This window comes from Salmo trutta, chromosome 24 (genome assembly GCF_901001165.1).
Source record: "Salmo trutta chromosome 24, fSalTru1.1, whole genome shotgun sequence".
NCBI lineage: Eukaryota > Metazoa > Chordata > Actinopteri > Salmoniformes > Salmonidae > Salmo > Salmo trutta.
In genome coordinates this window covers 33,337,482-33,365,480 of record NC_042980.1, presented here as the reverse complement: position 1 = coordinate 33,365,480, position 27,999 = coordinate 33,337,482, and the positions used below count along the sequence as shown (strand labels likewise).

Genomic DNA, 27,999 nt, shown 5'->3' with positions numbered 1-27,999 from the left:
CACTATAATGAGTACAGAGGTCAGAAGTCACCTTGTAAGAATAGCAGGAGCAGTCTAAAAATGGATGGTCCAGTAGACAGATCTGAGCAACGGCCACGTGTCTGGTCGACAAGGAGAGAGACGACAAGGTGCGGCCCGCTGTGACATTGTCACCAATCCCCTCCATCCCTGTCATTCTGCTCTGACTGGTCACCTGCACCTCACCTGGTCTGACAGTATCACCATGGTGGGAACAAACAATGCATGGACTAATTTACTGTTAGGAACGCAGACAGGGTTATCTAGATAGAGTGGCTGTCAGTGTGTGCATTAAGGTAAGCTCTAACCAACAGCCCCTGCGACTTATCAGACACGTACTCTTACATACACAGACTTGTAATCAGCACACACTCAATCTAAAGACTGATTGTGTCATTTGTTCATGTCAACATCAACACTCTCCTACTGAGTGGATCATGTTACTGGTGACGCGAAAACATGAAACAGACGGAGAGACAGCAACAGGGCCCATGCAGGAATAGGAGCAACATTCTGTATTCTCTCCAGGTTTGGCTGTGGAGTGACAGAGAGAGAGAGGCTAGCAGTAGCACAACATCATTAGCAGGATGCCTACTCAGGTCACTATGTGGTCTACAGTATGTGAGCGCACACTTAAATAGAACACTTATCTCACCTACATACAGTCTGTGTGAACACATATGCATGCACACACATATACACACATGTGCAAGGTTTGGTGATTGTATCATTGTGTATCACAGCATATCACTGTTCGTGTCACTTAAAAACCATAGTCAGGTCAGCTCATGGCAGTTGTGCCAATTGTGTGTGTTGTACTGAACGTTTGTCTGTCTGTGTGCCTTAAATGTTCCACAGTGGTGTAACCTAGGCCTACAGTGGTGTGGGAGGGAGTTTTGGGGGATTTTGGAGGGTGACTGGGGTAGTGAGGTGCGTTTAGGAGACACAGCGAGTGTCCATCAATCCTGGTTTTCATCAGATACGGGTGCAGCAGGGCTGATATCGGGTCGGGTCACAAGCAGGGATGGTAGGTGGAGGGGTTATGTGGTTATGTTAATATGATCTGGCAGCGTGTTTCTTCCCACACACTCTTCCCCACACACAGCCCACACCCTGGCAGTGCTGTTCTGTTGTAAATGGTGAGATTAAGTTAAGTTGTGGAGCGTCACCTCTCTGTTCCAGATCACTTGATGCTGTTTGACTGAGTAAACAAACTATGCTCTGACCATAATCCTGCCTGATGAACACTAAAGAGGGGAAAGAAAGGGTTGAATATCCCTTAGAATGAAAGGAGGGTGATTAGGAATTAGCTACATCTTTCCTATCCTTGAATATTTCCTTTAAGAGTATTACTGATTGATTGAGCCTCAAGAAGCTAAAGGGAAGTTTTTTTTTTTTTTTTTTACAGTAAAAGAGACTTAGCTGTGGTTGTATCTGAATTTGTTTTGGGGTTGTACTGGAGTTACATTAGGTGAAAGTTAAATACTGTATATCATTATTTTCTGTGTGTGTGTGTGTGTGTGTGTGTGTGCGTGTGTGTGTGTGTGTGTGTGTGTGTGTGCGTGTGCGTGTGCGTGTGCGTGTGCGTGTGCGTGTGCGTGTGCGTGTGCGTGTGTGTGTGTGTGTGTGTATGTGTGTGTGTGTGTGTGTGTGTGTGTGTGCGTGCGTGCGTGCGTGCGTGCGTGCGTGCGTGCGTGCGTGCGTGTGTGTGTGTGTGTGTGTGTGTGTGTGTACCTGTCCATGCATGAAGACAGAGTTACAGTGCATTCGGAAAGTATTCAGAGCCCTTGATTCTTTCCACATTTTGCTACCTTACAGCCTTGTTCTAAAATGTATCAAATCATTTTTTTCCCTCATCAATCTACACACAATACCCCATAATGACAAAGCGAAAACTGTTTTTTATACATTTGACCAAATAGAAATAGCTTATTTACATAAGTATTCAGACCCTTTGCAATGAGACTTGAAATTGAGCTAAGGTGCATCCTGTTTCCATTGATCATTCTTGAGATGTTTCTACAACTTGATTGGAGTCCACCTGTGGTAAATTCAATTGATTGGACATGATTTGGAAAGGCACACACCTGTCTATATAAGGACCCACAGTTGACAGTGCATATCAGAGCAAAAACCAAGCCATGAGGTCGAAGGAATTGTACGTAGAGCTCCGACACAAGATTGGGGAAGGGTATCAAAAAATGTATGCAGCATTGAAGGTCCCCAAGAACACAGTGGCCTCCATCATTTTTAAATGGAAGAAGTTTGGAACCACCAAGACTCTTCCTAGAGCTAGCCACCCGGCCAAACGGAGCTATAGGGGGAGAAGGGCCTCTTGGTCAGGGAGGTGACCAAGAACCCAATGGTCATTCTGACAGAGCTCCAGGGTTCCTTTGCGGAGATTGGAGAACCTTCCAGAAGGACAACCAAAAATTCTAAAAACCTGTTTTTGCTTTGTCATTATGGGGTATTGTGTGTAGATTGATGAGGGGGAAAAAACAATTTAATCAATTTTAGAATAAGGCTGTTATGTAACAAAATGTGGAAAAAGTCAAGGGGTCTGAATACTTTCCGAATACACTGTTAAGGTATGTTATCTCCCTCCTGGGATAAGAGATTAGAGAAAGGAGTGAAGGATTATGGGTAGCAGAGGAAGTGATGACAGGCCCGAGAGTGACAGTGGCACCTCGACTGTCCCTCCTACATATACTGACACAGGCTGAAACAGACATACTGACAGATATATCCTACCCCTGTCACCTCATTGCCAAAACTACTGTATTTAAAAAATATATATATTTCACCTTTATTTAACCATGTAAGCTAGTTGAGAACAAGTTCTCATTTACAACTGCGACCTGGTCAAGATAAAGCAAAGCAGTGCGACACAAACAACAACACAGAGTTACACATGGAATAAACAAGCGTACAGTCAATAACACAGTGTGTGCAAATGGCGTAAGGAGGTAAGGCAATAAATAGGCCATAGTAGCAAAGTAATTACAATTTAGAAAATTAACACTGGAGTGATAGATGTGCAGATGATGATGTGCAAGTAGAAATACTGGTGTGCAAAAGTAAATAAAAACAATATGGGGATGAGGTGGGTAGATTGGATGGGCTATTTACAGACGGGCTATGTACAGCTGCAGCGATCAGTTAGCTTCTCAGATAGCTGATGTTTAAAGTTAGTGAGGGAAATAAAGTCTCCAGCTTCAGCGATTTTTGCAATTCGTTCCAGTCATTGGCAGCAGAGAACTGGAAGGAAAGGCGGCCAAAGCAGGTGTTGGCTTTGGGGATGACCAGTGAGATATACCTGCTGGAGCGCGTGGTACGGGTGGGTGTTGTTATCGTGACCAGTGAGCTGAGATAAGGCAGAGTTTTACCTAGCATAGACTTATAGATGACCTGGAGCCAGTGGGTCTGGCGACACATATGTAGCGAGGGCCAGCCGACTAGAGCATACAGGTCGCAGTGGTGGGTGGTATAAGGGGCTTTGGTAACAAACCGGATGGCATTGTGATAGACTGCATCCAGTTTGCTGAGTAGAGTGTTGGAGGCTATTTTGTAAATTACATTATGTACAGTATATCTTACCTTATACCCTCTCTCTGTAAGCTACGGTTTCATTTGTTATCATATCCTCATGCCTAAGATGGATGATGAACAAAAAGATGCAGATAGCAGACATGATGAGGAACACATTGAGGAGAAGACAAAAAGAAAGGGAGAGAGATCCAGGGGTGCTGATGTCACAGGGTCACGAGGAGCCTAGCATGTCTGGGGGGCACGGCATGAGATCTGCATCATGAACTAGTTTCCCAGATATATATATACACACAGAGGCATTATCTACAGGCTCCCATCAAAGACACACTTGTTACAGGGAGAACGGGAGACAACAGGCTCTTTTAGATGGTCCATAAGGCTGTGACATTAGCATGACTCTGCAGATCTAACCCACAGAGATCTGGCTGATCTGAGACTAGCACAGACAGTATAGTCTCTGTGGCCAGCACAGACAGCATGTACTGTAGGGAGCAGTATAGTCTCTGGGACGATATCAACTAAATGGCAAAAGAAATTATATATATATATTACTTGACTAAACTAACCATACATGGGAAAAGTGAGTGAGGGGACGTCCAGGTGGCCTAAGCCATTATTGCCTTTAGGAGGCTAATCAATGGTAGATTAGAGCTGGCAAGAGAGATGGAAGGTGATAACACCCACCTTTTAGCATTTTCCATGTGTGCATGTGTGTTGTCGGGACAAGGTCTTTTTCCATGTCTCCTCTCACTCCTCTCATTGTAGATGAAAACAGAGTTCCCACAAGGTGATGGAAAGCAATGTCACATTTGACAGAGGTGCCCCTGCCACTAAATTAACATTGTCATAATGTATATGCGTGTACTGTATGTGCATGCGTGACCATGTACACGTGTGCACACTTGTGCATGTGTGTGTGTGGCATTCGGTGTGTGTGACATTCAGTGTGTGTGTCTGTGACATTCAGTGTGTGTGTGTGTGCCCCCACCACATAATTACAGTTGTTTGAACAGGCTGCCTTTGTGCACACTCGAGCCCTGCAGCAAGGAGGAATCACAACATAAAAGATTGCCATTATATAATGTTGTCATATATCTGCAGGCCCATACATCTACAACAGTGGAACCAGCCAGGCCAGACACTGGCTCTGTGTACAGGACAGGAGGAGAGAAAAAGAGAGAGGAGGAGGAAGAGGTGAAGAGGAGTATCGGCCGGAATCCCAAACTTTGTCTCCTGACTCAAGAACAGGACCGTGTTTGACAGCAAGGGAGGAGGGAGAGAAGACAAGACATGACCAAAACAGGTATTCTCACCACAGCGTAGAGGGGGTCGATTGTTGTTGGCATCTGTGGGGCATGCTGTAATATACAGTAGGCCAGATATGCTTGTAATATCGCTGACTTCATGTTTACAAAGTAGTTGAACAAGGGTGAGGTATCCGATTCTGGCTAATTTAAAATGGTTATTGAATTCTGATCATCGTTCATATTTTTTTACGTTTGTTATTAATCATAATCAATATTTTTTTTGCAAATGTATCATAAACATTCAACCTGTTTCAAATATAACAATGACATTATCTACTGCAAGTAACACACTTAAAACTTTGCACTAAACACTAAACATTTTCCACAAAACTTTTTAAAAGCTCGAAGACACAATATTTCATAACTACTTGCAGTCATCTGAAATCCTATTTATTTCCCGGTGGAGCGATTATACTACGTATATTCCTTGACATAATTACTCATGTTACCTACACATTTCACAACTGAAAAAAATGACAGTAGTTATATAGTAAGCTGGGACAGAATTTATTGCTGTCTGAGGTTTATGCTGACTACCACATACAGACTATACTCTTGATAAACTAAAAAAACACAATAAAGACTAAATAATGCAGCTGGAATCTTTGTCAGAACGGAATTCCTATTGATCCCTGAACACAATTATACTTTCCTTCCTGATGTTAAGGAATTCTTCCCACCAAAATACTGTTAAGTGGCAGGAAGCCAACCAGGGAATCTGGGAGAGGGATTGTAGCTTGAGGAGACTGGGAGGGAAGTGAGGAAAGAAAGAGGAGGAGGATATGGAGGAGGAGAGAGGGAGGAGGGAAGAGTGGAAACGCTCTCTCGTGATGCCTCTGCTTTTCTTCCCATGCCCCCTGCGCAGGCTAGCATTCTCACCCTGGGACAGCACAGTGCTCCAGCACTACTACACTCTACTCTATAAAGATCCTACTCAACTCTACTCTACTATATTCTACTTTACTCTACTCTGCAAAGATCCTACTCTACTCTACTCTACTCTAATCTACAAAGATCCTACTCTACTCTACTCCAATCCTATCCTATTTACTCTACTCTACTCAGATCCTATCTAATCTACTCTAATCTACTCTACTCTACTCAAATCCTATCCTATCCTATCTACTCTACTCAGATCCTGTCCTATCCTATCTACACAGATCCTATCATATCTACTCTATTCAGATCCTATCTAATCTACTCTACTCTAATCTACTCTACTCAGATCCTATCCTATCTACTCGACTCAGATCCTATCCTATCTACTCTAATCTACTCAGATCCTACTATACTCTGCACAGATCTTATTCTACACTACTTTACCCAGCTCCTTTTGATGACATTGGATGCTGTCTGCAAGAGGTACGACTCAGCATCACTGACCTCCACCAACCTCTGTCCTCCAAGCCAGCACATCTCCACTCATCCGACCAGGTCACCACTCCTCTACGTCCCGGTCCCATCCTCCATCCTCCACTCCATCCGTCTCTGAGGGGAAGACACTGCTAGGAAGCAGCTCCAAGGACCCTCTTCCTCAGTGTTGACAGCCATCACCATCTGCAGCAAGAACAGGTAAATACCACCACATCACCTTCGATCGTGCATACAAACATAAAGGGGACACTTCAAAGGAGATAAAGGAAACTCAGCCCACTGGGCACTGACGTCATTTCAACATCTAGTTGTGATTTACATGTGGTCGAGTTGTCAGCTAATGTGAATTCAATGTGAAATTAACAAAACATTTCACCATGTCATTGGATTTAGGTTAAAGGTTGGGTGAAAAGAACTTCTTGCAAATCCAATCAGTTTTCCATGTTGATTCAACATCATCACATAGATTTTATTTGTTGAAATGGTGTGAAAACAACAGTGTTGATTCAACCAGTTTTTGCCCAGTGGGAGGGAAAGAGTCTCTTTTCTTAGGTGCACTCAGGGATACCAGGACTTCCACAGGCATCATACAGGTGTCACTCAGTGAGTGTGTGTAAGGGTTGTATAGAGGCATGCTAAATAACATCTGTCTCTTTTATTAATTATATATTGTTGCTGTGCCACTAAAGCATCATACCCAGTGTCTCTGTCAGTTACTATTTGAGACAGAGCATTGACAGGGCACTGGTCCATAGCCGTGAAGTCTCTGTCACAGACAAGAGTGTAGGGACAATTGCTAGGGGTTCTGGTGTGCATTAGTAGCTCTGTTGTCCCAGGAACACTGTTACTTTCACTCCCTCTCCTCCCCGGACTCCCGTTCTCTTTTTCTCTTTCTTTCCATCTCTCTCGCTCTCTCTCCCTTTCACTTTTTAGTCTCTCTCCATACGCTCTCCCCCCCCCCCCCTCTCTCTCTCACTCGAACTCTTTGGCTGTGATTCTCTGTGACACCTCTCCTCCAGAGTATAATTCATCCAGCCAGCAGCTCAAGAGACAAATATACTTTAACAATGTATTGACCTGCTGTTTTCGACTCTATTTCTCTACCACACCTGCTGTCTCTAACTCTGAATGCTCGGCTATGAAAAGCCGACTGACATTTACTCCTTAGGTGCTGACCTGTTACACCCTCTACAACCACTGTGATTATTATTATTTGACCCTGCTAGTCATCTATGAACGTTTGAACATCTTAGACCATGTACTTTTATAATCTCTACCTGGCACAGCCAGAAGAGGACTGGCCACCCCTCAGAGCCTGGCTCCTCTCTAGGTCTCTTCCTAGATTCCTGCCGTTCTAGGGAGTTTTTCCTAGCCACCATGCGTCTACATCTGCATTGCTTGCTGTTTGGGGGTTTTAGGTTGGGTTTCTGTACAGCACTTTGTGACATCGGCTGATGTAAAAAGGCCTTTATAAATACATTTGATTGAAATTTGATTGAACAAACTACTTCAACGTTCAGCTGTGTAAGATGACACAGCTGAAATATCAAACCTTACACTGAGTGTACAAAACATCTTTCCATGACATAGACTGACCAGGTGAATCCAAGAAAAAGCTACAGTATGATCCCTTATTGATGTCACCTGTTAAATCCACTTCAGCCAGTGTAGATGAAGGGGAGGAGACAGGTTAAAGAATGATTTTTAAGCCTTGAGACAATTGAGACGTGGATTGTGTGTGTGCCATTCAGAGGGTGAATGTGCAAGACAAAAAATATAACTGCCTTTGAACAGGGTATGGTAGTAGGTGCCAGGCGCACTGGTTTGTGTCAAGAACTGCAACGGTGCTGGGTTTTTCATGCTCAACAGTTTCCTGTGTGTATCAAGAAGGGTCCACCACCCAAAGGACATCTGTGGGGGGGTGTTAGTAGGAAGGTGTTCTTAATGTTTTGTACACTCAGTGTATATTACGAAAGGTTTATTTCTTGTGTTTATCAGTATGCTGCTGACAATGAGGGATAGTCATACAGCTACACCACCATTTAAAATCTACAAGAAATTATCCATTGTCATCAAATAAGTAAACTAAAAAGGCATGAAATATCAAAACGGCATCATTAACAAATACAAGACACATACCAATTTGCCATTAAGTAGTACCCACACGTCTACAGCTTAGATGACAGATGTCTACCTTTTTCAGTGTTGTAGCTATAGCTCTTTGTTTACCTCGTAGATGCACATAGTCTCATGACACATGACATAGCACCTTGTCATTAGAGTTTACACAGAAGCCAGGCAGAGATGGGCAATCTTCACTTCCTATCATTTCTAAACACAAGAGAGAAAACGGACACAGTCAATGATAACAAGCAGGCATTTCAGTGCAGATGGAAATACTGATGCTATTGATAAGAAAGAGCATTATAATAGTGTTAATGTATCGCACAAACATTCCATGGTCTGACACAACCCTGTTCACTAGAAGAACCTTTGGAAATAGAGATAACAGTAAAACATCTGAAGTAACACTTGGTCTCTGTTCTGTATGCTACTGACATTGCCTCACTCTCTACCCTCTTTTCTATGAAAACAAACTAGTGACATAATACTATTAAATCCATAATCCAATTTGATAATCCTGATAACCACAGAAAATATGAACCTCAACTTTATAATCAAACTAGAAATATGTGCAATAACAGAACATTTTCTTTCAGAACTTAACTTAAATAAAGGTACTTGATAATCAAACATAAAATAGATAAGATCAACTGTCTTCCCCTCTGGCAACAGACTGGTGTCTGGTCTGAGCGACCCAGTAACAATATGCAGTTAAAACAAAAGCTCATAACAGGGATGTGGGTCTGTACAGTTAGTGTGCAGATGAGAAGGCAGACCTCCATGTAAGGTAGCAGATCATCTGGTTAGCTGTGTGTTGTCTGGAGGGGTTAGACAGTGACTGATTTATGGCTTCCCAATCCCCATGGCCTGCTGGTGGCTCACTGCTCTGTAAGTAGCAGTCATGTGGCCCCCCTGTCACCCCCCAACTTGCCCAGGGGGTCTATCCCCACTCCGTCATGATTAAACTAATAGTTAATGTTAATCCAGGGGAGGGTCCCGGTGCTTAGAGAGGAGGGTCACTCAGACCTCAAACAGTTTCCGTCTCATATATACAGTACCAGTCAAAAGTTTGGACACACCTACTCATTCAAGGGTTTTTATTTATGTTTACTATTTTCTACATTGTAGAACAATAGTGAAGACATCAAAACTACGAAATAACACATATGGAGTCATGTAGTAACCAAAAAGGTCAAACAAATCAAAATATATTTTATATTTCATATTCTTACAAGTAACCACCCTTTGCTTTGATGACAGCTTTGCACACTCTTGGCATTCTCTCAACCAGCTTAACCTGGAATGCTTTTTCAACAGTCTTGAAGGAGTTCCCACATATGCTGAGCACGCTGACTGCTTTTCCTTCACTCTGTGGCCCAATTCATCCCAAAACATCTCAATTGGGTTGAAGTCAGTTGGAGGCCAGGTCTGATGCAGCACTCCATCACTCTCCTTCTTGGAAAAATAGCCCTTACACAGCCTGGAGGTGTGTTGGGTCATTGTCCTGTTGAAGAACAAATGATAGTCCAACTAAGCCCAAACCAGATGGGACGGTGTATCGCTGCAGAATGCTGTGGTAGCCATGCTGGTTAAGTGTGCTTTGAAGTCTAAATAAATCACTGACAGTGTCACCAGCAAAGCACCCCCACACCATCACACCTCCTCCTCAGTGCTTCACTGTGGGAACCACACATGCAGAGATCATCTGTTCACCTACTCTGCGTCTCACAAAGACACAGCGGTTGGAACCAAAAATCTCAAATTTGGACTCATTAGACCAAAGGACAAATTTCCACCGGTCTAATGTTCATAGCTTGTGTTTCTTGGCCCAAGCAAGTCTCTTATTCTTATTGGTGTCCTTTAGTAGTGGTTTATTTGCAGCAATTTGACCGTGAAGGCCGGATTCACGCAGTCTCCTCTGAACAGTTGATGTTGATTTCTAAGGCTGGTAACTCTAATGTACTTATCCTCTGCAGCAGAGGTAACTCTGGGTCTTCCTTTCCTGTGGTGGTCCTCATGAGAGCTAGTTTCATCATTGCGCATCATGGTTTTTGTTACTGCACTTGAAGAAACTTTCAAAGTTCTTGAAATTTTACGCATTTTAAAGTAATGATGGACTGTTGTTTCTCTTTGCTTATTTGAGCTGTTCTTGCCATAATATGGACTTTAACACTTTTTTGGTTACTACATGATTCCATGTGTGTTATTTCATAGTTTTGATGTCTTCACTAATATTCTACAATGCAGAAAATTGTGAAAATAAAGAAAACCCTTTTGACTGGTACTGTCTGTTAAAACCAAAACAACGATTGGGCACCTGGTTTATTTCAGGGTGAGTGTGGCATCCTTATCCAACATCTTTGTTCTCTAATGGTACACCAAGCAGTGCACTGGGACTTCAAAGAGAAAGGTGGGAGGAGGGGGATTTGAAGTTTTCTTAATATTTCCCTGAGGTTGTGCCGCTGTTGCTATGCTGTCACTGCACAGTACATGCAAGCGGGACTGTTATTGGTGAGGATATTTCGGTTACAAAGCGCCATTGGCAGAGGCTTTTATACATCTACTTAAAGTGCAAACTGTGGCATACAGTGACATGATATGCTTTGTTTCTACAGTGGTATAGATAGACCTTAAAAAATCCAGGTCCAGCACTACATAAGAATAAAGAAAACTTTGTTAATGGCCATGGGTGTTCAGTATGTTACCAGATTTGTCAATGTCTTCCATCTTAAACAGGCACATGCAGTAACATGGACACAGGACATTACAATCCTTGGTCTACCAACCAGACATACAGTAACATATACCATCTGACAAAACGGGCCCTTTCAGCCATACATAATGGCACTAATACATACTTAATGGACAAGGCATATCACTTCTTTGCTAGGAGATTCATTTCAACACATAGCATTGCATGGAACCTCCCAGTGGAAACCTATGGCTCTTAAAGTGACTGTCTAAATGTTTTTAAGATGCTGTAGTAGTCATATTGTTGTTCTATATTCATGTTATATACTGTATATTGTTGTTCTATATATTGTTGTTCTTTATATTGTTGTTATATATATTGTTGCTATATATATTGTTGTTATATACTGTATATTGTTGTTCTTTATATTGTTTTTCAATATATTGTTGTTCTTTATATTGTTGCTATATATATTGTTGTTATATAGTGTATATTGATGTTCTTTATATTGTTTTTCTATATATTGTTGTTATATATAGTATGGTTGTTCTACAGTGCATTCGGAAAGTATTCAGACCCATTGACTTTTTCCACATTTTGTTACGCTACAGGCTAATTCTAGAATTGATTAAATAATTACAAATCCCATCAATCTACACACAATAACTCATAATGACAAAGAGAAAACAGGTTTTTAGACATTTTTGCATATATAATACAAATAAAAAACAGAACACAGTGGCCTCCATCATTCTTAAATTGAAGAAATTTGGAACCACCAAGACTCTTCCTAGAGCTGGCCGTCTGGCCAAACTGAGCAATCGGGGGAGTAGGGCCTTTGTCAGGGAGGTGACCAAGAAATGATGGTCACTCTGACAGAGCTCTAGAGTTCCTCTGTGGAGATGGGAGAACCTTTCAGAAGGACAACCATCTCTACAGCACTCCACCAATCAGACGTTTATGGTGGAGTGGCCAGACGGAAGCCACTCCTAAGTAAAAGTCACATGACAGCCCGCTTGGAGTTTGCCAAAAGGCACCAAAAGGACTTTCAGACCATGAGAAACAAGATTCACTGGTCTAATGAAACCAAGATTGAACTATTTGTCCTGAATTACAAGAGTCATGTCTGGAGGAAACCTGGCACCATCCCTATGGTGGAGCATGGTGGTGGCAGCATCATGCTTTGGGGATGTTTTTCAGCGGCAGGGACTGGAAGACTAGTCAGCATCGAGGGAAAGATGAACGGAACAAAGTACAGAGAGATCCTTGATGAAAACCTGCTCCAGAGTGCTCAGGACCTCAGACTGGGGCGAAGGTTTACCTTCCAACAAGACAATGACCCTAAGCACACAGCCAAGACAACGAAGGATTGGCTTTGGGATAAGTCTCTGAATGTCCTTGAGTGGCTCAGCCAGAGCCCGGACTTGAACCCGATTGAACACCTCTGGAGAGACCTGAAAATAGGTGTGCAGTGACGCTCCCCAACCTGACAGAGCTTGAGATGATCTGCAGAGAAGAATGGGAGAAACTCCCCAAATACAGGTATGCCAAGCTTGTAGCTTCATACCCAACAAGACTCGAGGCTGTAATCGCTGCCAAAGGTGCTTCAACAAAGGACTGAGTAAAGGTCTGAATACTTATGTAAATGTGATATTTCAGTTTGTATTTTTTATAAATTTGCAAAAATTTCTAAAAACCTGTCTTCACTTTGTCCTTATGGGGTATTGTGTGTAGATTGATGAGGGAAAAAACAATTTCATCAATTTTAGAATAAGGCGTAACGTAACACAACGTAACACAATGTAACACAATGTGGAAAGAGTCAAGGGGTCTGAATACTTTCTGAATGCACTGTATATATTGTTGTTCTATATATTGTTGTTCTATATATTGTTGTTACATATAATGTTGTTATATACTGTATATTGTTGTTCAATATATTGTTGTTATATGCTGTACATTGTTCTATATGTTGTTGTTCTATACTGTACATTGTTGTTCTACATATTGTTGTTATGTACTGTATATTGTTGTTCTATATATTGTTGGTCTATTTATTGTTGTTATATACTGTATATTGTTGTTCTATACTAAATATTGTTGTTCTATATATCGTTGTTATATACTGTATATTGTTGTTCTATATATTGTTGTTATATACTGTATATTGTTGTTCTATATATTGTTGTTATATGCTGTATATTGTTCTATATATTGTTGTTTTTCTTATATATTGTTGTTCTATATATTGTTGTTCTGCATATTGTTGTTATATACTGTGTATTGTTTGTAACGGGTGTCGTGTGTGGAGGACCAAGACGCAACAAGGAAGTGTATACTCATCTTCTCTTTTTAATATATAAGAAGGAGAAACAAAATAAACACGTATACAATTAACAGAAAACGACTAACAGTTCTGTCAGGTGACAAGCACAAAACAGAATACAACTACCCACAATCCACAATACAAACACACCCCTAATTATAGGACCTTCAATCAGAGGCAACGATAGACAGCTGCCTCCAACTGAAGGCCCCAACACCAATTAACTAAACAAAGAAATACAAATGACTAGACAGAACATAGAAATAAACTAACAGAACAATAACCAAAACCCTGGACTAATAAATCAAATACCCCTCTCTACATGGACACACACACAACCACCCTGAACCACATAAAACAAATACCCCCTGCCACGTCCTGACCAAACTAAACACTAACAAATAACACCTTTACAGGTCAGAACGTGACAGTACACCCCCCCAAAGGTGCAAACCCCGGGCTGAGGCACTGTCGTCGGGCACTCTGGGTTAGGTGCTGTCGCTGGGTACTCTGGGCGAGACGCTGTCGCTGTGCCATCTGGGCGAGGCGCGTGCACTGAAGGCCTGCTACGTGGGGCTGGCGTAGGGGACGCCGGACTAGGCCCACGTACCTCAGGGCTAGTGCTAGGGGCAAGAGTAGGACGAGTTGGGCTGGGCTGCCGCACTGGGAGCCTGGTGCGTGGTGCTGGCTTCGGGGGGAGTCAGGCTATAGACACGCACCTGTAGGCTTGTGCGGGGAGCAGGGATAGGTCGAGCTGGACTAGGCTGCCGCTCGGAAAGCCTGGTGCGTGGTGCTGGCTTCGGAGGAGCCAGACTGGAAACACGCACCTGTAGGCTTGTGCGTGGCGCAGGAATAGGTCAAGCTGGACTGAGCTGCCGCTCGGGAAGCCTGGTGCGCGGTGTTGGCTTCGGAGCAGCCAGACTGGAGACACGCACCTGAGGGCTTCTACGAGGAGCAGGAGTAGGATACACCGGGCCTTGGGTGAGTACTGGAAGTCTGGAGCTCACCTCCTGCACAACCCGTCTTGGCAGGATGGCAGTAGTAGTCCTGTACGTTCGGGGTGCTGGTACAGGGCGGACTGGGCTATGCAGGGGCCTGATGGTCACCGTGTGTAGAGGAGGTGTCCTGTAGCCTGGCCTTCGGAGGCGTACCGGTGGCCAGACGTATTGGGCTGGCATCCTCCTTCCAGGCTGGATACCCACTCTAGCACGGCCTTTGCTTGGGGCTGAGATCACACGCACCGGACTGTGCGTGCGCATGGGCGAGATCTTGCGTACCTCTTCGTACTTCGGCGCTCTCCACTCCATGTGCTCCCTATAATAAGCACGAGGTGTTGGCTTCAGGGGCATCCTTTGCCCAGCCACCCACCCCGTGTGCCCCCCCCCCCCAAAAAAATGATTGGGGCTGCCTCTCAGGCTTCCTTGCTAGCCTTGTCCCAACGTACTTCTCCCGGTCCTCACCGTTCCTTCGCCACGGACCTTCTCCCGCCAGGATTTCCTCCCATGACCACGATTCCCTGTAGTCCTCCAGCTTCCTTGGCTGCTCCCTCTTCTGTTGCTTGGTCCGGTTGTGGTGGGTAGTTCTGTAACGGGTGTCGTGTGTGGAGGACCAAGACGCAACAGGGAAGTGTATACTCATCTTCTCTTTTTAATATATAAGAAGGAGAAACAAAATAAACACGTATACAATTAACAGAAAACGACACTAACAGTTCTGTCAGGTGACAAGCACAAAACAGAATACAACTACCCACAATCCACAATACAAACACACCCCTAATTATAGGACCTTCAATCAGAGGCAACGATAGACAGCTGCCTCCAACTGAAGGCCCCAACACCAATTAACTAAACATAGAAATACAAATGACTAGACAGAACATAGAAATAAACTAACAAAGAACAATAACCAAAACCCTGGACTAATAAATCAAATACCCCTCTCTACATGGACACATACACACAACCACCCTGAACCACATAAAACAAATGCCCCCTGCCACGTCCTGACCAAACTAAACACTAACAAATAACACCTTTACAGGTCAGAACGTGACATTGTTCTTCTATATATTGTTGTTATATACTGTACATTGTTGTTCTACATATTGTTGGTCTATTTATTGTTGTTATATACTGTATATTGTTGTTCTATACAGTATATTGTTGTTATATATATTGTTGTTATATACTGTACATTGTTGTTCTATATATTGCTGTTCTATATATTGTTGTTATATACTGTATATTGTTGTTCTATATATTGTTGTTATATACTGTATATTGTTGTTCTATATGTTGTTGTTCTATATATTGTTGTTTTTCCTATATATTGTTGTTTTTCCTATATATTGTTGTTCTATATACTGTTGTCATATATTGTATATTGTTGTTATATATTATTGTTATATATATTTTTGTTATATATATTGTTGTTATATATAGTGTTGTTATATATATTGCTGTTATATACTGTATTGTAACAGCTGTCGTGGAAGAGAGAACGGGACCAAGGCGCAGCGGGTTGCGTGCTCAACATCTTTATTATAACAATGAGAACACCACGAAAAAACAATAAACAAACGAACGACAGGAACAGAGTAGCATGCTCAACAAAAGCAGTGCTAACAAATAACTACCCACAAGTGACAAACAAAACACACACCTACTTATAGGACTCCCAATCAGAGGCAACTAGAAACACCTGCCTCCAATTGAGAGTCCAGCACCCAACCTACACATAGAAAAACTAACCTAGAACATACCCATAGAAATACAAACATAAACCAGTGACCAACAAACCCCGTAATACATAAATCAACTACCCTCTGCCACGTCCTGACCAAACTACAATAACAATATATCCTCTATACTGGTCAGGACGTGACATGGATGCTGTTGTTATATACACTGCTCAAAAAAATAAAGGGAACACTTAAGCAACACAATATAACTCCAAGTCAATCACACTTCTGTGAAATCAAACTGTCCACTTAGGAAGCAACACTGATTGAAAATAAATGTCACATGCTGTTGTGCAAATGGAATAGACAACAGGTGGAAATTATAGGCAATTAGCAAGACACCCCCAATAAAGGAGTGGTTCTGCAGTTGGGGACCACAGACCACTTCTCAGTTCCTATGCTTCCTGGCTGATGTTTTGGTCACTTTTGAATGCTGGCGGTGCTTTCACTCTAGTGGTAGCATGAGACGGAGTCTACAACCCACACAAGTGGCTCAGGTAGTGCAGCTCATCCAGGATGGCACATCAATGCGAGCTGTGGCAAGAAGGTTTGCTGTGTCTGTCAGCGTAGTGTCCAGAGCATGGAGGCGCTACCAGGAGACAGGCCAGTACATAAGGAGACGTGGAGGAGGCCGTAGGAGGGCAACAACCCAGCAGCAGGACCGCTACCTCCGCCTTTGTGCAAGGAGGAGCAGGAGGAGCACTGCCAGAGCCCTGCAAAATGACCTCCAGCAGGCCACAAATGTGCATGTGTCTGCTCAAACGGTCAGAAACAGACTCCATGAGGGTGGTATGAGGGCCCGACGTCCACAGGTGGGGGTTGTGTGCTTACAGCCCAACACCGTGCAGGACGTTTGGCATTTGCCAGAGAACACCAAGATTGGCAAATTCGCCACTGGCGCCCTGTGCTCTTCACAGATGAAAGCAGGTTCACACTGAGCACATGTGACAGACGTGACAGAGTCTGGAGACGCCGTGGAGAACGTTCTGCTGCCTGCAACATCCTCCAGCATGACCGGTTTGGTGGTGGGTCAGTCATGGTGTTTAGGTGGCATTTCTTGGGGGGCCACACAGCCCTCCATGTGCTCGCCAGAGGTAGCCTGACTGCCATTAGGTACCGAGATGAGATCCTCAGACCCCTTGTGAGACCATATGCTGGTGCGGTTGGCCCTGGGTTCCTCCTAATGCAAGACAATGCTAGACCTCATGTGGCTGGAGTGTGTCAGCAGTTCCTGCAAGAGGAAGGCATTGATGCTATGGACTGGCCCGCCTGTTCCCCAGACCTGAATCCAATTGAGCACATCTGGGACATCATGTCTCGCTCCATCCACCAACGCCACGTTGCACCACAGACTGTCCAGGAGTTGGCGGATGCTTTAGTCCAGGTCTGGGAGGAGATCCCTCAGGAGACCATCCGCCACCTCATCAGGAGCATGCCCAGGCGTTGTAGGGAGGTCATACAGGCACGTGGAGGCCACACACACTACTGAGCCTCATTTTGACTTGTTTTAAGGACATTACATCAAAGTTGGATCAGCCTGTAGTGTGGTTTTCCACTTTAATTTTGAGTGTGACTCCAAATCCAGACCTCCATGGGTTGATAAATTGGATTTCCATTGATTATTTTTGTGTGATTTTGTTGTCAGCACATTCAACTATGTAAAGAAAAAAGTACGTAATAAGATTATTTCATTCATTCAGATCTAGGATGTGTTATTTTAGTGTTCCCTTTATTTTTTTGAGCAGTATATATTGTTGTCCTCTATGGGTACAGAAAAGGTGCACGTCAGTGGGTCAGACTAATGATGATAGTATTAAAGGGAGTATGTGTGTAAATCAACCCTGCCCCCTGTTATTCTCATCTGGTGGATACATGAGAGGAGGGAGAGATTGGGGATGATGGGTGGGGGAGATTGGGAGATTGGGAAGGAGAACAGGGTTGTGATGGGAAGTGGTTGGAAAGAATAGGGGTTGGAGGAGGGGTGGCTGTTTTGTAGCAAGACTGATTTCTCTCAACAAGCCTGTGTAAAGTTTTCTAATTTACTTGTCAGTGTGAGGGAATCACTTTCCTCTCATATAGTTCAGTAAAGTAGACTGACTAGTTCTGATAGTACTCTTGCGGGAGTCTATATACCTGTGGTAAGCAAAGATAGAGCATTGAAGACTTGAGAGAGGACTAACTGGGGTTGTGGGTTAGGATTTTCAAGTGAGTCATCACTTGTTAAACGTCACTTGTTAACACCGAAAAAAGTCTTACACTCAGCATTTTAAAAGGCAGCTATAAATTATAGAGACCAGTCCCATGAATGGAGTGGTGGCTCTCCAGCTGGAGAAGGACTAACTGCCCTCTAAGGCAATGCTTTGAGCCCAGGCAGAGAGGAGAGGCGTCAGACAGGATTTATTGTTGTTGTGTTGCTGCCTGCCCTGCCCTGCCCTGCATGGAGAGAACGCACTGCGTTCATTCCAATGGCATTGTAAGCCCTGCTGCTGCTGCTGGGTCTGTAGCTGCACTGCAGGGGAATAGCAGTCACCAACACACACTAGCGATGCAGTTTGCTAACCATTTCATCTCTAAGGAATACAGCCTGGCTGCTCTCCAGTCAAGGTCAACTCAATTTCCATGTATGTATAAACGACTGTAAATACCAGCCAAGATTCTACCTCTACTATACTGGACCACAGGTTGTCTATATTACTCTGTGTGTCTCTCTTGTTATTTCCTGATCCACTCTCTGTCGATAGGCTGCTCCACTACAGGTCCCTATGGTAAGAGTTAAGGCATGACACCCACTTTTCCAACCCTATGTAGCCCTCCGTTTACAGTATGTTCACTAAATGCAGTGCAACCTCACTCAATGCAAAGTGTGTAGGCCTACTGTCCAACCACAACCCCATCCCTAAACATACAGGATTCTCTTACTCTCTTGTATTAACAATAACTCTCTTTCTCTATACAGTACAATACAGACCACAGACTCTCTTCCATGCCGACGCAGCCTATGGCCTCATCTGCCTACCTGCTCTGTAACGTCCCCTGTGCTCTGATCAATGTCAAATAGACGTAGCTGAGTGATGTGCAATACCCAGTGTGCGCAGTGTTACATACCTCATAGCCCATTACTCGGAGACAGATCTTATAAACCAATACGACAGCTATGACAGTGTACAGATGATCCATGGTGCTACCAGTGTATTACAGTAAATCCCTAGTTATTACTGGGCATCTAGGAATGGAACAATCTCAGATGTGACGGCAAAGATGGGAAGATACCAGGTGGTGCTATGTATACATCAGGACAAATGACTGGAACTTCTCTCTTGACTAGTAATGACACATACGCAAAACTTGTCATTTTTGTTAACATATTTTTCAATGCAGTGCATCCCTCCCTATTGTATTTAAACAAAACTGTTTAACCTTCAGCCAACCACTTTCTAAAAAGCAATAACTCCTCTCATCCAGCTCCACCACTCCTCCTTTTCCATTCATATCAAATTAGCTCTCTTCCCAACTACGAGTTATTAAGAGGGAGGTTTCCTTTTAAGTGGCTTGTCTTTAGGAAATCATATTGTTTGGGATTGCTTCCTCTGAGAATAAGAACAGGAAGTAAAGTAAAGGAGGGAGACACTGAGACCACTCGGGCCTACTCCAACCGATTGAGGTATCCGCTCCGTTCCCGTTTCTCAGTGTAGCTAAGATTCCATTCCCACCACGCTATGGCCAGTGTGTATGTGTGTTTGTCCAGACAGACTGACAGACTAATAATTGCTCCAGTGACAAGTCTGTGCCCCCGGTGCCCATGCTTCTACCTCTCACCCCTCTTACCCTCCTCTGACTGACCATGCCAACTCTGTCTGGGAACAAAAAAAATGTCAAATAAAGTCTGAGAAATAAACACAGTCAGAAATATCAAGAGTGACTCATAAGGGTGCGGGTCTAAAGCTTACTGGAATGCTCAAGACACAGAATGAAGAACAATAACAAAAGACGACCTCACCACTTTGAGCAAATTTGTCTGAACATACCATAACTTGCTTTAACTAACGAAGCACAACATTAGTCTATATGAGTCTATGTATACGTCTGACTTCATTATGGTCCTAATAATGTAGCTAATGTTGGCCAGCCAGGCTAGACAGCCTGTAGGTTGCATTGTAAACTTGTGAGGAAACCCTTTGTCAGTCCAGCCTGGTAGCAAAATGACTGTTTTAATGTTTTAACTCCTACCTCCTGCTATTGTTTTAAGGCCAGGCTCTCACTCCCTTCCTCTTGTCTAGGCTGGCTACACCTCCGTTTTTTGTGACTTGCTGTACACACATTATCTAATGGCAAGAAAGCATTATAGCTAGCCAAAGCTGTGTGCTGATTTGATAGTTGGATTTTGATAGTTTTTTTAAAGACCCTGTGGCGAATTCAATTAATTCAATTACTTTGCGAGCATTTAGGGAGCATGGAATTTAAGGGTTTTAGCTTGGCTAACTCTCCTACATATCAGTTCTGAACTCAGGGAATGGATGGACACCGCTAACATTTCCCCTCTCCTGTTCTCATAGTGGTGCTTTTTCCAGTGTCCCAGTCTCATTGACCCTCTCCCCTCCCCTCCTCACCCCTCTGCCCCTCTCCCCTCCCTGAAACGCAATCCGCCTGGGGGGATAAGAGCACTGACTCTGCTTGGAGCACCACCCGGTTTCCATCCAACTGCCATAAACCAGGGAGAGAGAACTGCCGAACGTCTCATGGTCATGGTCACTTCACAGCGAGGGTGAGAGAGGCAGATAAGATGGAGCCAGGGTCCTACTCACCGTACAGTCTTAACCATGTTCTAAGAGAAATTTAACAAACATTTCAAAACAGCTTTATGGGTAACAATCAATGGGATATGACACACACGGTAAGATGGGTTTGTGTGTATTTGTATGCGTGTGTGGGTGGAGGTATACACAGGTATAAGATACTTTTTTCCCCCTGTTGAGTATTTGTAGTAAAATTCAGATTAGTTCACTCTGTGAGTACTTAGTGGTACCAGTGAGTCTGAGGCTGAAATGGTGGAAAAACCTCTCAGACTGTTCTACCGTCATCCTTTCTGCTGTAACTCATTGTTATTAGTTACTCATTGCCATCCTAAATCGTGCTCTGGGTATATATTTAGACAGCTCTCTGTCTCTCTGATGTTTCCTGTTGAGGACTGATGGATTGGTTTAATCCTTGGATGATTGGGGCATTTATGACACCCATAAAACTGTCTACTGAGATGCCTTATAGGGGTATTAGACACACACCAGCCTGTCACTGCCATGTTTGGGTCTCACCCTAACTCTCACACTGAGGTCAAGGTGCAACATCACATACACACGCACACGCACACACATACACACAGGCACACATATACACACACACGCACACATACACACACACACACACACACACATGCACACACACACATACAAATCACAGAAGGAGTGGAACTTAGAGATGGAAAGTGTAGAGAGAGTGAAAAACATCAAACATCAAAGGCGTCAATTAACCGGTTCAAACATGGTGACCGAGGATTGTTGCCAGGTGCTCTGGAGATGATGAAGATTGTCACAGAATTCCATTTGTAACATTAGGCACTACTAGCTCCTAGCCTTGTGCTGCCCTATGGTCCATCAACCGGTCTGTCTGTCATACATTATCTGGGTTATAATGTGTCAGTGTCAAGGATTGCAACAAAATCATCCAAATATAATTTCTCAGAAACAACCTCACTATTTACTTCGAAATGCCATAAAACATACATTGTGTTTGTGTGTGTTGTGGGAAAAGGATCATTCTCAGGCCGTTGTGTCGTGTCCAAATCTCCAGGCTGATCACAGGCTATTTATACCATGCCACACACACACTGGTCATTTTATCACCAGGATAAGGGAGTCATGGTTGATCATAATCTACATTTTGTCTCCTTTCTTTACTCTGCCCATTTTCTTTCTTCACTGCCTATCTTTCTATCTCTTCTCCATTCTCTCCCTCCCTCCTTGACCCATTTCTCTCTCTCTCCTTTACCCATACTCTGCCCCTCTCTATCTTCCTCTCTCCCTCTCCTCCTCTCTCAGGTGTGCCAGTGACCAGTGAGCAGACATGGGGGACTGGAGTCTTCTGGGGAACTTCCTGGAGGAAGTTCAGGAACATTCCACGTCGGTAGGGAAGGTGTGGCTCACCGTCCTCTTCATCTTTAGGATCCTGGTGCTGGGCACAGCCGCTGAGTCCTCATGGGGAGACGAACAGAGTGACTTCCTGTGCGACACCCAGCAGCCCGGTTGTACCAATGTCTGTTATGACCGGGCGTTTCCTATCGCACACATCCGCTACTGGGTCCTACAGATCGTCTTCGTGTCCACACCATCACTGATCTACATGGGCCACGCCATGCACATAGTGCGGAGGGATGAGAAACGAAAAAGGAGGGAGCAGGAGAAGACAGAGGGGATGGAGGAGGAGGAGGAGAGGGGAGAGGGGGGGAGCGTATCGGGGGAGAAAGCGTATCTCCAGCATAGGGATTGTGGGAAGGCGCTGGAGGCATCTGGGCGGGTTCGCCTACGGGGGGCGCTGTTATCCACGTACATTCTGAGCATCCTGATCCGCACGGTGATGGAGGTGATCTTCATCGTGGTCCAGTACATGATCTATGGAGTCTTCCTCAGGGCTCTGTACCACTGCAAGGCCTGGCCCTGCCCCAACCCAGTCAACTGCTACATGTCCCGGCCCACAGAAAAGAACGTATTCATCGTCTTCATGCTGGTGGTGGCAGGTGTCTCCCTCCTCCTCTCTGTGGTCGAGCTCTACCACCTGGCCTACAGGCGGTACAGGAAGTGCAGACGCACTCGCGCCTCCCTCAAAAACACCACTCATAATGCTGTGGCAATCCCCTTCACCAGGGACCCCGACAACCCAAGTCACAACTCCCCAGGCTGCACCCCTCCCCCTGACTTTCGCCAGTGCTTGGTGTTGTCGGGGACAATGACCCCCTTGACCCCTGTGAACCCCATGAACTCCATGCCTTCTCACCCCTTCAACAACAGAATGGCGCACCAGCAGAACTCCGTCAACATGGCCACCGAGCGCCACCATTCCCATGATGACCTGGAGGGAGAGGGAGGTTTCCTGAGGATGAACTACACCCAGGTGCCAGGGGAGATGCCCAGCGGGTGCTCTGCGCCACCCTTACTGCATACCGGGTACCTGAAGGACAAACAGAGCCTCAGCAAGATCAGCGGCACCAGCAGCCGGGTTCGACCAGACGACCTGGCTGTGTAAAACCAGACAGACGGAGAGAGAGAGACAGAGGGGCTTAGAAGGTGCGGAGGGAGATGACTTTCAGACACACAGAGAGAGAAAGGCCCTGCTTAGAGGAGAGTGGAGCAGGCTGGGTATATATACGCAGCCAGAGACAGAGAAGGGGAGCAGGCAAGACAGACACCGGGGCTAAAGATGGATGTGTTAGCTCCATTGTTAGCTCCATTCAGCCCAAATCTAGGGGAACAGTGGAAGATTGCCTGGCCTAGAACTCCATGAGCACTACAGGAAGAAAGACATTGGGGTCTGTAAGCTCCCTGGGAGTGGGTTGAATGGATCTTGAGAACTTCTGCATATTGGACTGAGCTTTGAGACTGTGACCGTTGGTGCTGGGAGAACTGGTTGTTTTTGTTAGAGCAACAAGTGGCCGGCCAAGCTTGAAACATGGACTGTGATAACGTTGATCAAATATTGACATTGAAGCAAAATATAAATATACCTTTTAAATCACTGTGTGGAAAAAGCCTTGAAATAAATAACAGATAATTGCACATTGTATGTTTTTGATGTTTTAAAGTACCTTTAAATCTGAGAATATTGTACTTTAAACTTGCACAATCAGTATGCTAAAAACTGTCCCACTGTCTATCCAGCTGCCCATTATAATAACACAAACATTTACAAGCATGCAAATGTAAACACGCACACACAAGCATGCACGAAAACACACACACACATGCACACACTGCTCTCATAGGAGGACAAAACCCTATCCTCAGGGGTCTGACCAAACAGTGTTGCCCCGATCCCTGGCATCCAGTGACGGAGGCTATTTGCAGCTGTCATGTTGTTTGGAAAGTGAAATTGTGACACACATCCCTGCAATGCAATCCACTGTGCATTATATCACCTTCAAATATAGCAGGAGCAACTGTGTTCTCTGTGTTTAATCCTGATGGCATACAAACAGAAACATAGCACCAGCATTATCTTCCAGTCAGAAGTAAGGACAAGGGACAGCTGTGCCAAAATAACTGATTTCTCTCCATTCAACAGACGCTTAGACCAATAATTACAGAGGGTTGTATGCACTCAGGTACAGATAGTGAAGAGCTATGCAAAAGTGCCTACAAAATGTGAATCTACAAAATGTTCAAAGTCAAAGTCTTTTAGCTCCATGTTAGATGTGTGAACATGTCCTGATATAATTTAAAAGTGTGTTCAAAAGTCATATACAGTATGTATACAAATAATTTACCTTCAATCAAGGCACAAGTTTGAAAAGTTGATCATCCTTCAGTATATTTCAGCGTTTCGTTTTTTGTTAACCACTAGGTGGTGTAATTTCCCCTTGAACATTTAAAATACAGTGTAGTTCCTTCATTGTGACTGTGACTGTTGATTGTCACATTAGTAGCTATCCACCTCTCTTCCATATCTTTTCATCTTTGTTTCAATTTGATTTATTTTTGTTTAACTGTGTGAGGCTGGTCATAAAATGACATGTCTAGGCCTATAGGCTAATAGAGAAGGCATAACCACAGTCTGTGAAGTTCTCAACCTATTTTTGCACTAGGCTAGGCCTTTTGGGGTTTGGAATATAAAGACCTCTTTGTAATTACATGAATCATATTTTCTTTATCTATAGAGAGGAACAACCAGTAATTTACAGTATTAGTATTTTGGAATGCCAACAAACGGGTGACTGGTTGACATTTCTCTGTGCACATTTCAATGTCATTGTGTTCTTGTAAAGTCTGCAATAAAACGAATATGTCAAACAAATTGTTCTCACAGAAGTTAATGGGCTTGTTTGACATTGCAGCCAACAGTGCAGGCGATCTGCCAGACTAATCTACAAATCACCTTGCATCATAAATAACTACTTATTGTTATTTGTAGATCAGTCAATCACCATTTACCCACAAAGCATCATGGATGTGATGCTCTCGAACACGGTCAATGTAACGCATACCTTCTCAGAAAAAGTCTACCACAGCCCAAACATTTGTCCTCTACAGACTGGTCCTAAAAATAGTTGCCTTCAAAGAAATACATTGGCATTGCAACGCTGCACAACCTTTACTCTTGCCTCCAGACAAGCTCTCATCTGGTTGTCCACAGTAGCAGACATACCATTAGGCAGAAGATGCAATTGCCTCAGGCCTCACATCCTCAAAGGGCCTTGTGAGCTGTGCAACCCCCATAATAATGAATGCATAATAATTCCTAATAGATCAATAATGTATTTTCATACATATACATAAATTTCATATAAATATGAATTTAATTCAAGTATTTCTCATAATAGAAGTAACAAGTGTCATTCATCATCCATGAACTGGTCCATAATAATGGATTATTCCACCCTGACAGAGTTTCCATTCATTGTTTCATGAGTTATGATTGCAAAAGTGATTTTTATTGAAATTAAACTGCAGAAATGATGCGCTTTCAGAGCGGGGCAGAGAAAAGAAAAATAAATCATATTTCATTTTAACAGTTAAATTACGTTAGTTAACACATTTCACATTTCTGCTTCTGATAATACTGCCATCGTCATTGAGGCAGAGGACATGTATGTGTAGCCATGTATCTGATGCTGTCTGGACAAAAATAGTATGGAAGACTGGCCTCTGCCTTTGGCCTCAATCCCTAAGTCCACCCCTGGCCATCCAAGGGGTGGTTTTATGCATTCTGTCATGTCCTTCTTCAATTAGGGTCCCCTGGGAAACACCAAATAAAACCATGGTTCCCACCCTATATCAAACTTGTCTACTGTAGGCCTACATGCAATCTTAAAGGCTCTGCATCTGACAACTGAAGAGGCAGTACAGCATTTACTACGATGCAGCCTCTGCAGGGCTTTCATACTTCTTGCACCTAGCGAAGCAGAGCAGAGCTATTGTGAAAGAAGTTGTCAAGGAAGTGAGTTTGTGTTTATACAGGACGTACCGCCCCCCACCTACCTTCAACCAATCATGTCAATGCGGAGCTATACGGAGCCCTCCGTATTGTTACAAAATTTGAGAGGTGCACGGCGATGCGGTACGGAGCTTCGTTTGGCCTCTGTATGCCTCCGGAGGCTCCGCAATTGCGTTACACCATCCATATGAAGCCTCCGACCACATTTACGTATCAAGCATAAATTGGCTTTCACTCGTTCTTTCAAATAGCCTATATTAATGCTACTCATAGCCTTACATATAATGAATTGGCTACCATGATCATCAATGGATATTCATTTTTAGCCATATTGCCTGTCTGACCATATAGTGATGACTATCAGCTTCATCATTAGATGATGTGAATACATTTTAACATCCAACTTGTATCTACTTTAAAACAACCTTGTAAAACAACACATTTTAAAACAACACATTTTACTGCACCGTTTTTACGACTTCCACACTAAAGCACACGGGATGGGTCTAAAGATCAACTTCAGAACTCAGGGCTGGTAGGCCTAAGCAGGGGAATTGATGCATTTAAAGACTTAGTTGTCAAGTAAATCGCCACACATAAAACCATAGACTGTGGGCTTATATATGTGTAACAGGGTCAGGATTGCCTTGTTACAAGTAGTAACTTTGAGTATTTATATTCTGTGTTGAATGTGCTCTGATTGAGTACACCTGTGCCCCTCCCTATAAATGAGGAGCACATGGTGTGCTGTGGGCGTAAGCCAAGCCAGGTCAGGTAGTCAGTGCTGCACTCCAAGATTCCATGCCATTCCCTGTCTAGGAGGATTCTTTTTTTTATTTTTATTTCTGGTAGATGATCTTGGTAAGGCATCAAAGTAAACCCTCACTAACTTTTACAGGTGCACAATTGAGAGCATCCAGTCGGGCTGTATCACCGTCTGGTACGGCAACTGTACTGCCCACAACCGCAGGGCTCTACAGAGGGTGGTATGGTCTGCAAACTACCTGCCCTGCAAGACACCTACAACACCCGATGTCACAGGAAGGCAAAAAAGATCATCAAGGACAATAACCACCGGAGCCAATGCCTGTTCCCCCTGCTACCATCCTGAAGGCGATGGTAACAGCTTCTATCTCAAGGCCATCAGCTTGTTAAACAGCCACTACTAGCACAGAGAGGCAGCTGCCTACCTACAGACTTGATATCATTGGCCACTTTAATAAATGGAACACTAGTCACTTTATTAATGCCACTTTAAGAATGTTTACATATCTTGCATTACTCATCTCATATGTATATCATGTATACTGTATCCTTCACTATCTATTCTTTACTATCTATTGCATCTTCGCCGCTCTGTCACTGCTCATCCATATATTTTATACTTATATATTCTCATTCCTTTACTAGATTGTGTGTATTAGGTTTTGTTGTGGAATTTGTTAGATATTAGGTTTTGTTGTGGAATTGTTAGATTTTACCTGTTAGATACTGCTGCACTGTCAGATGTAGAAGCATAAGCATTTCGCTACACTCGCAATAAAATTTGCTAACCATGTGTATGTGACCAATAAAATTTGCTAACCATGTGTATGTGACCAATAAAATTTGATTTGAAGTATATAGTTTGTTTCTAGGTGTGGCACCGTGTAGCTCAGTCAGGTAAAGC

The 27,999-nt window shown here is 43.6% G+C and overlaps 1 protein-coding gene across 3 annotated transcripts; it reads left to right on the top strand.

The window, feature by feature from the left end:
- The first annotated feature begins 4,622 nt into the window (after positions 1–4,622).
- On the top strand, positions 4,623–25,190 carry LOC115161147 (gap junction alpha-5 protein-like). Of its 3 annotated transcripts, XM_029711917.1 has the most exons (4): positions 4,623–4,870; positions 6,202–6,446; positions 20,791–20,895; positions 22,226–25,190. In XM_029711917.1, the coding sequence occupies exon 4, from the start codon at positions 22,251–22,253 to the stop codon at positions 23,424–23,426; it is 1,176 nt and encodes a 391-aa protein (XP_029567777.1). In that variant the 5' UTR covers positions 4,623–4,870; positions 6,202–6,446; positions 20,791–20,895; positions 22,226–22,250; the 3' UTR covers positions 23,427–25,190. The 3 variants fall into 3 exon arrangements, with proteins under 3 accessions (XP_029567777.1, XP_029567776.1, XP_029567775.1); XM_029711916.1 differs by lacking the exon at positions 20,791–20,895 and having other exon boundaries at positions 4,624–4,870; positions 6,282–6,446; XM_029711915.1 differs by lacking the exon at positions 20,791–20,895 and having other exon boundaries at positions 4,624–4,870.
- The last annotated feature ends 2,809 nt before the right edge of the window (positions 25,191–27,999 follow it).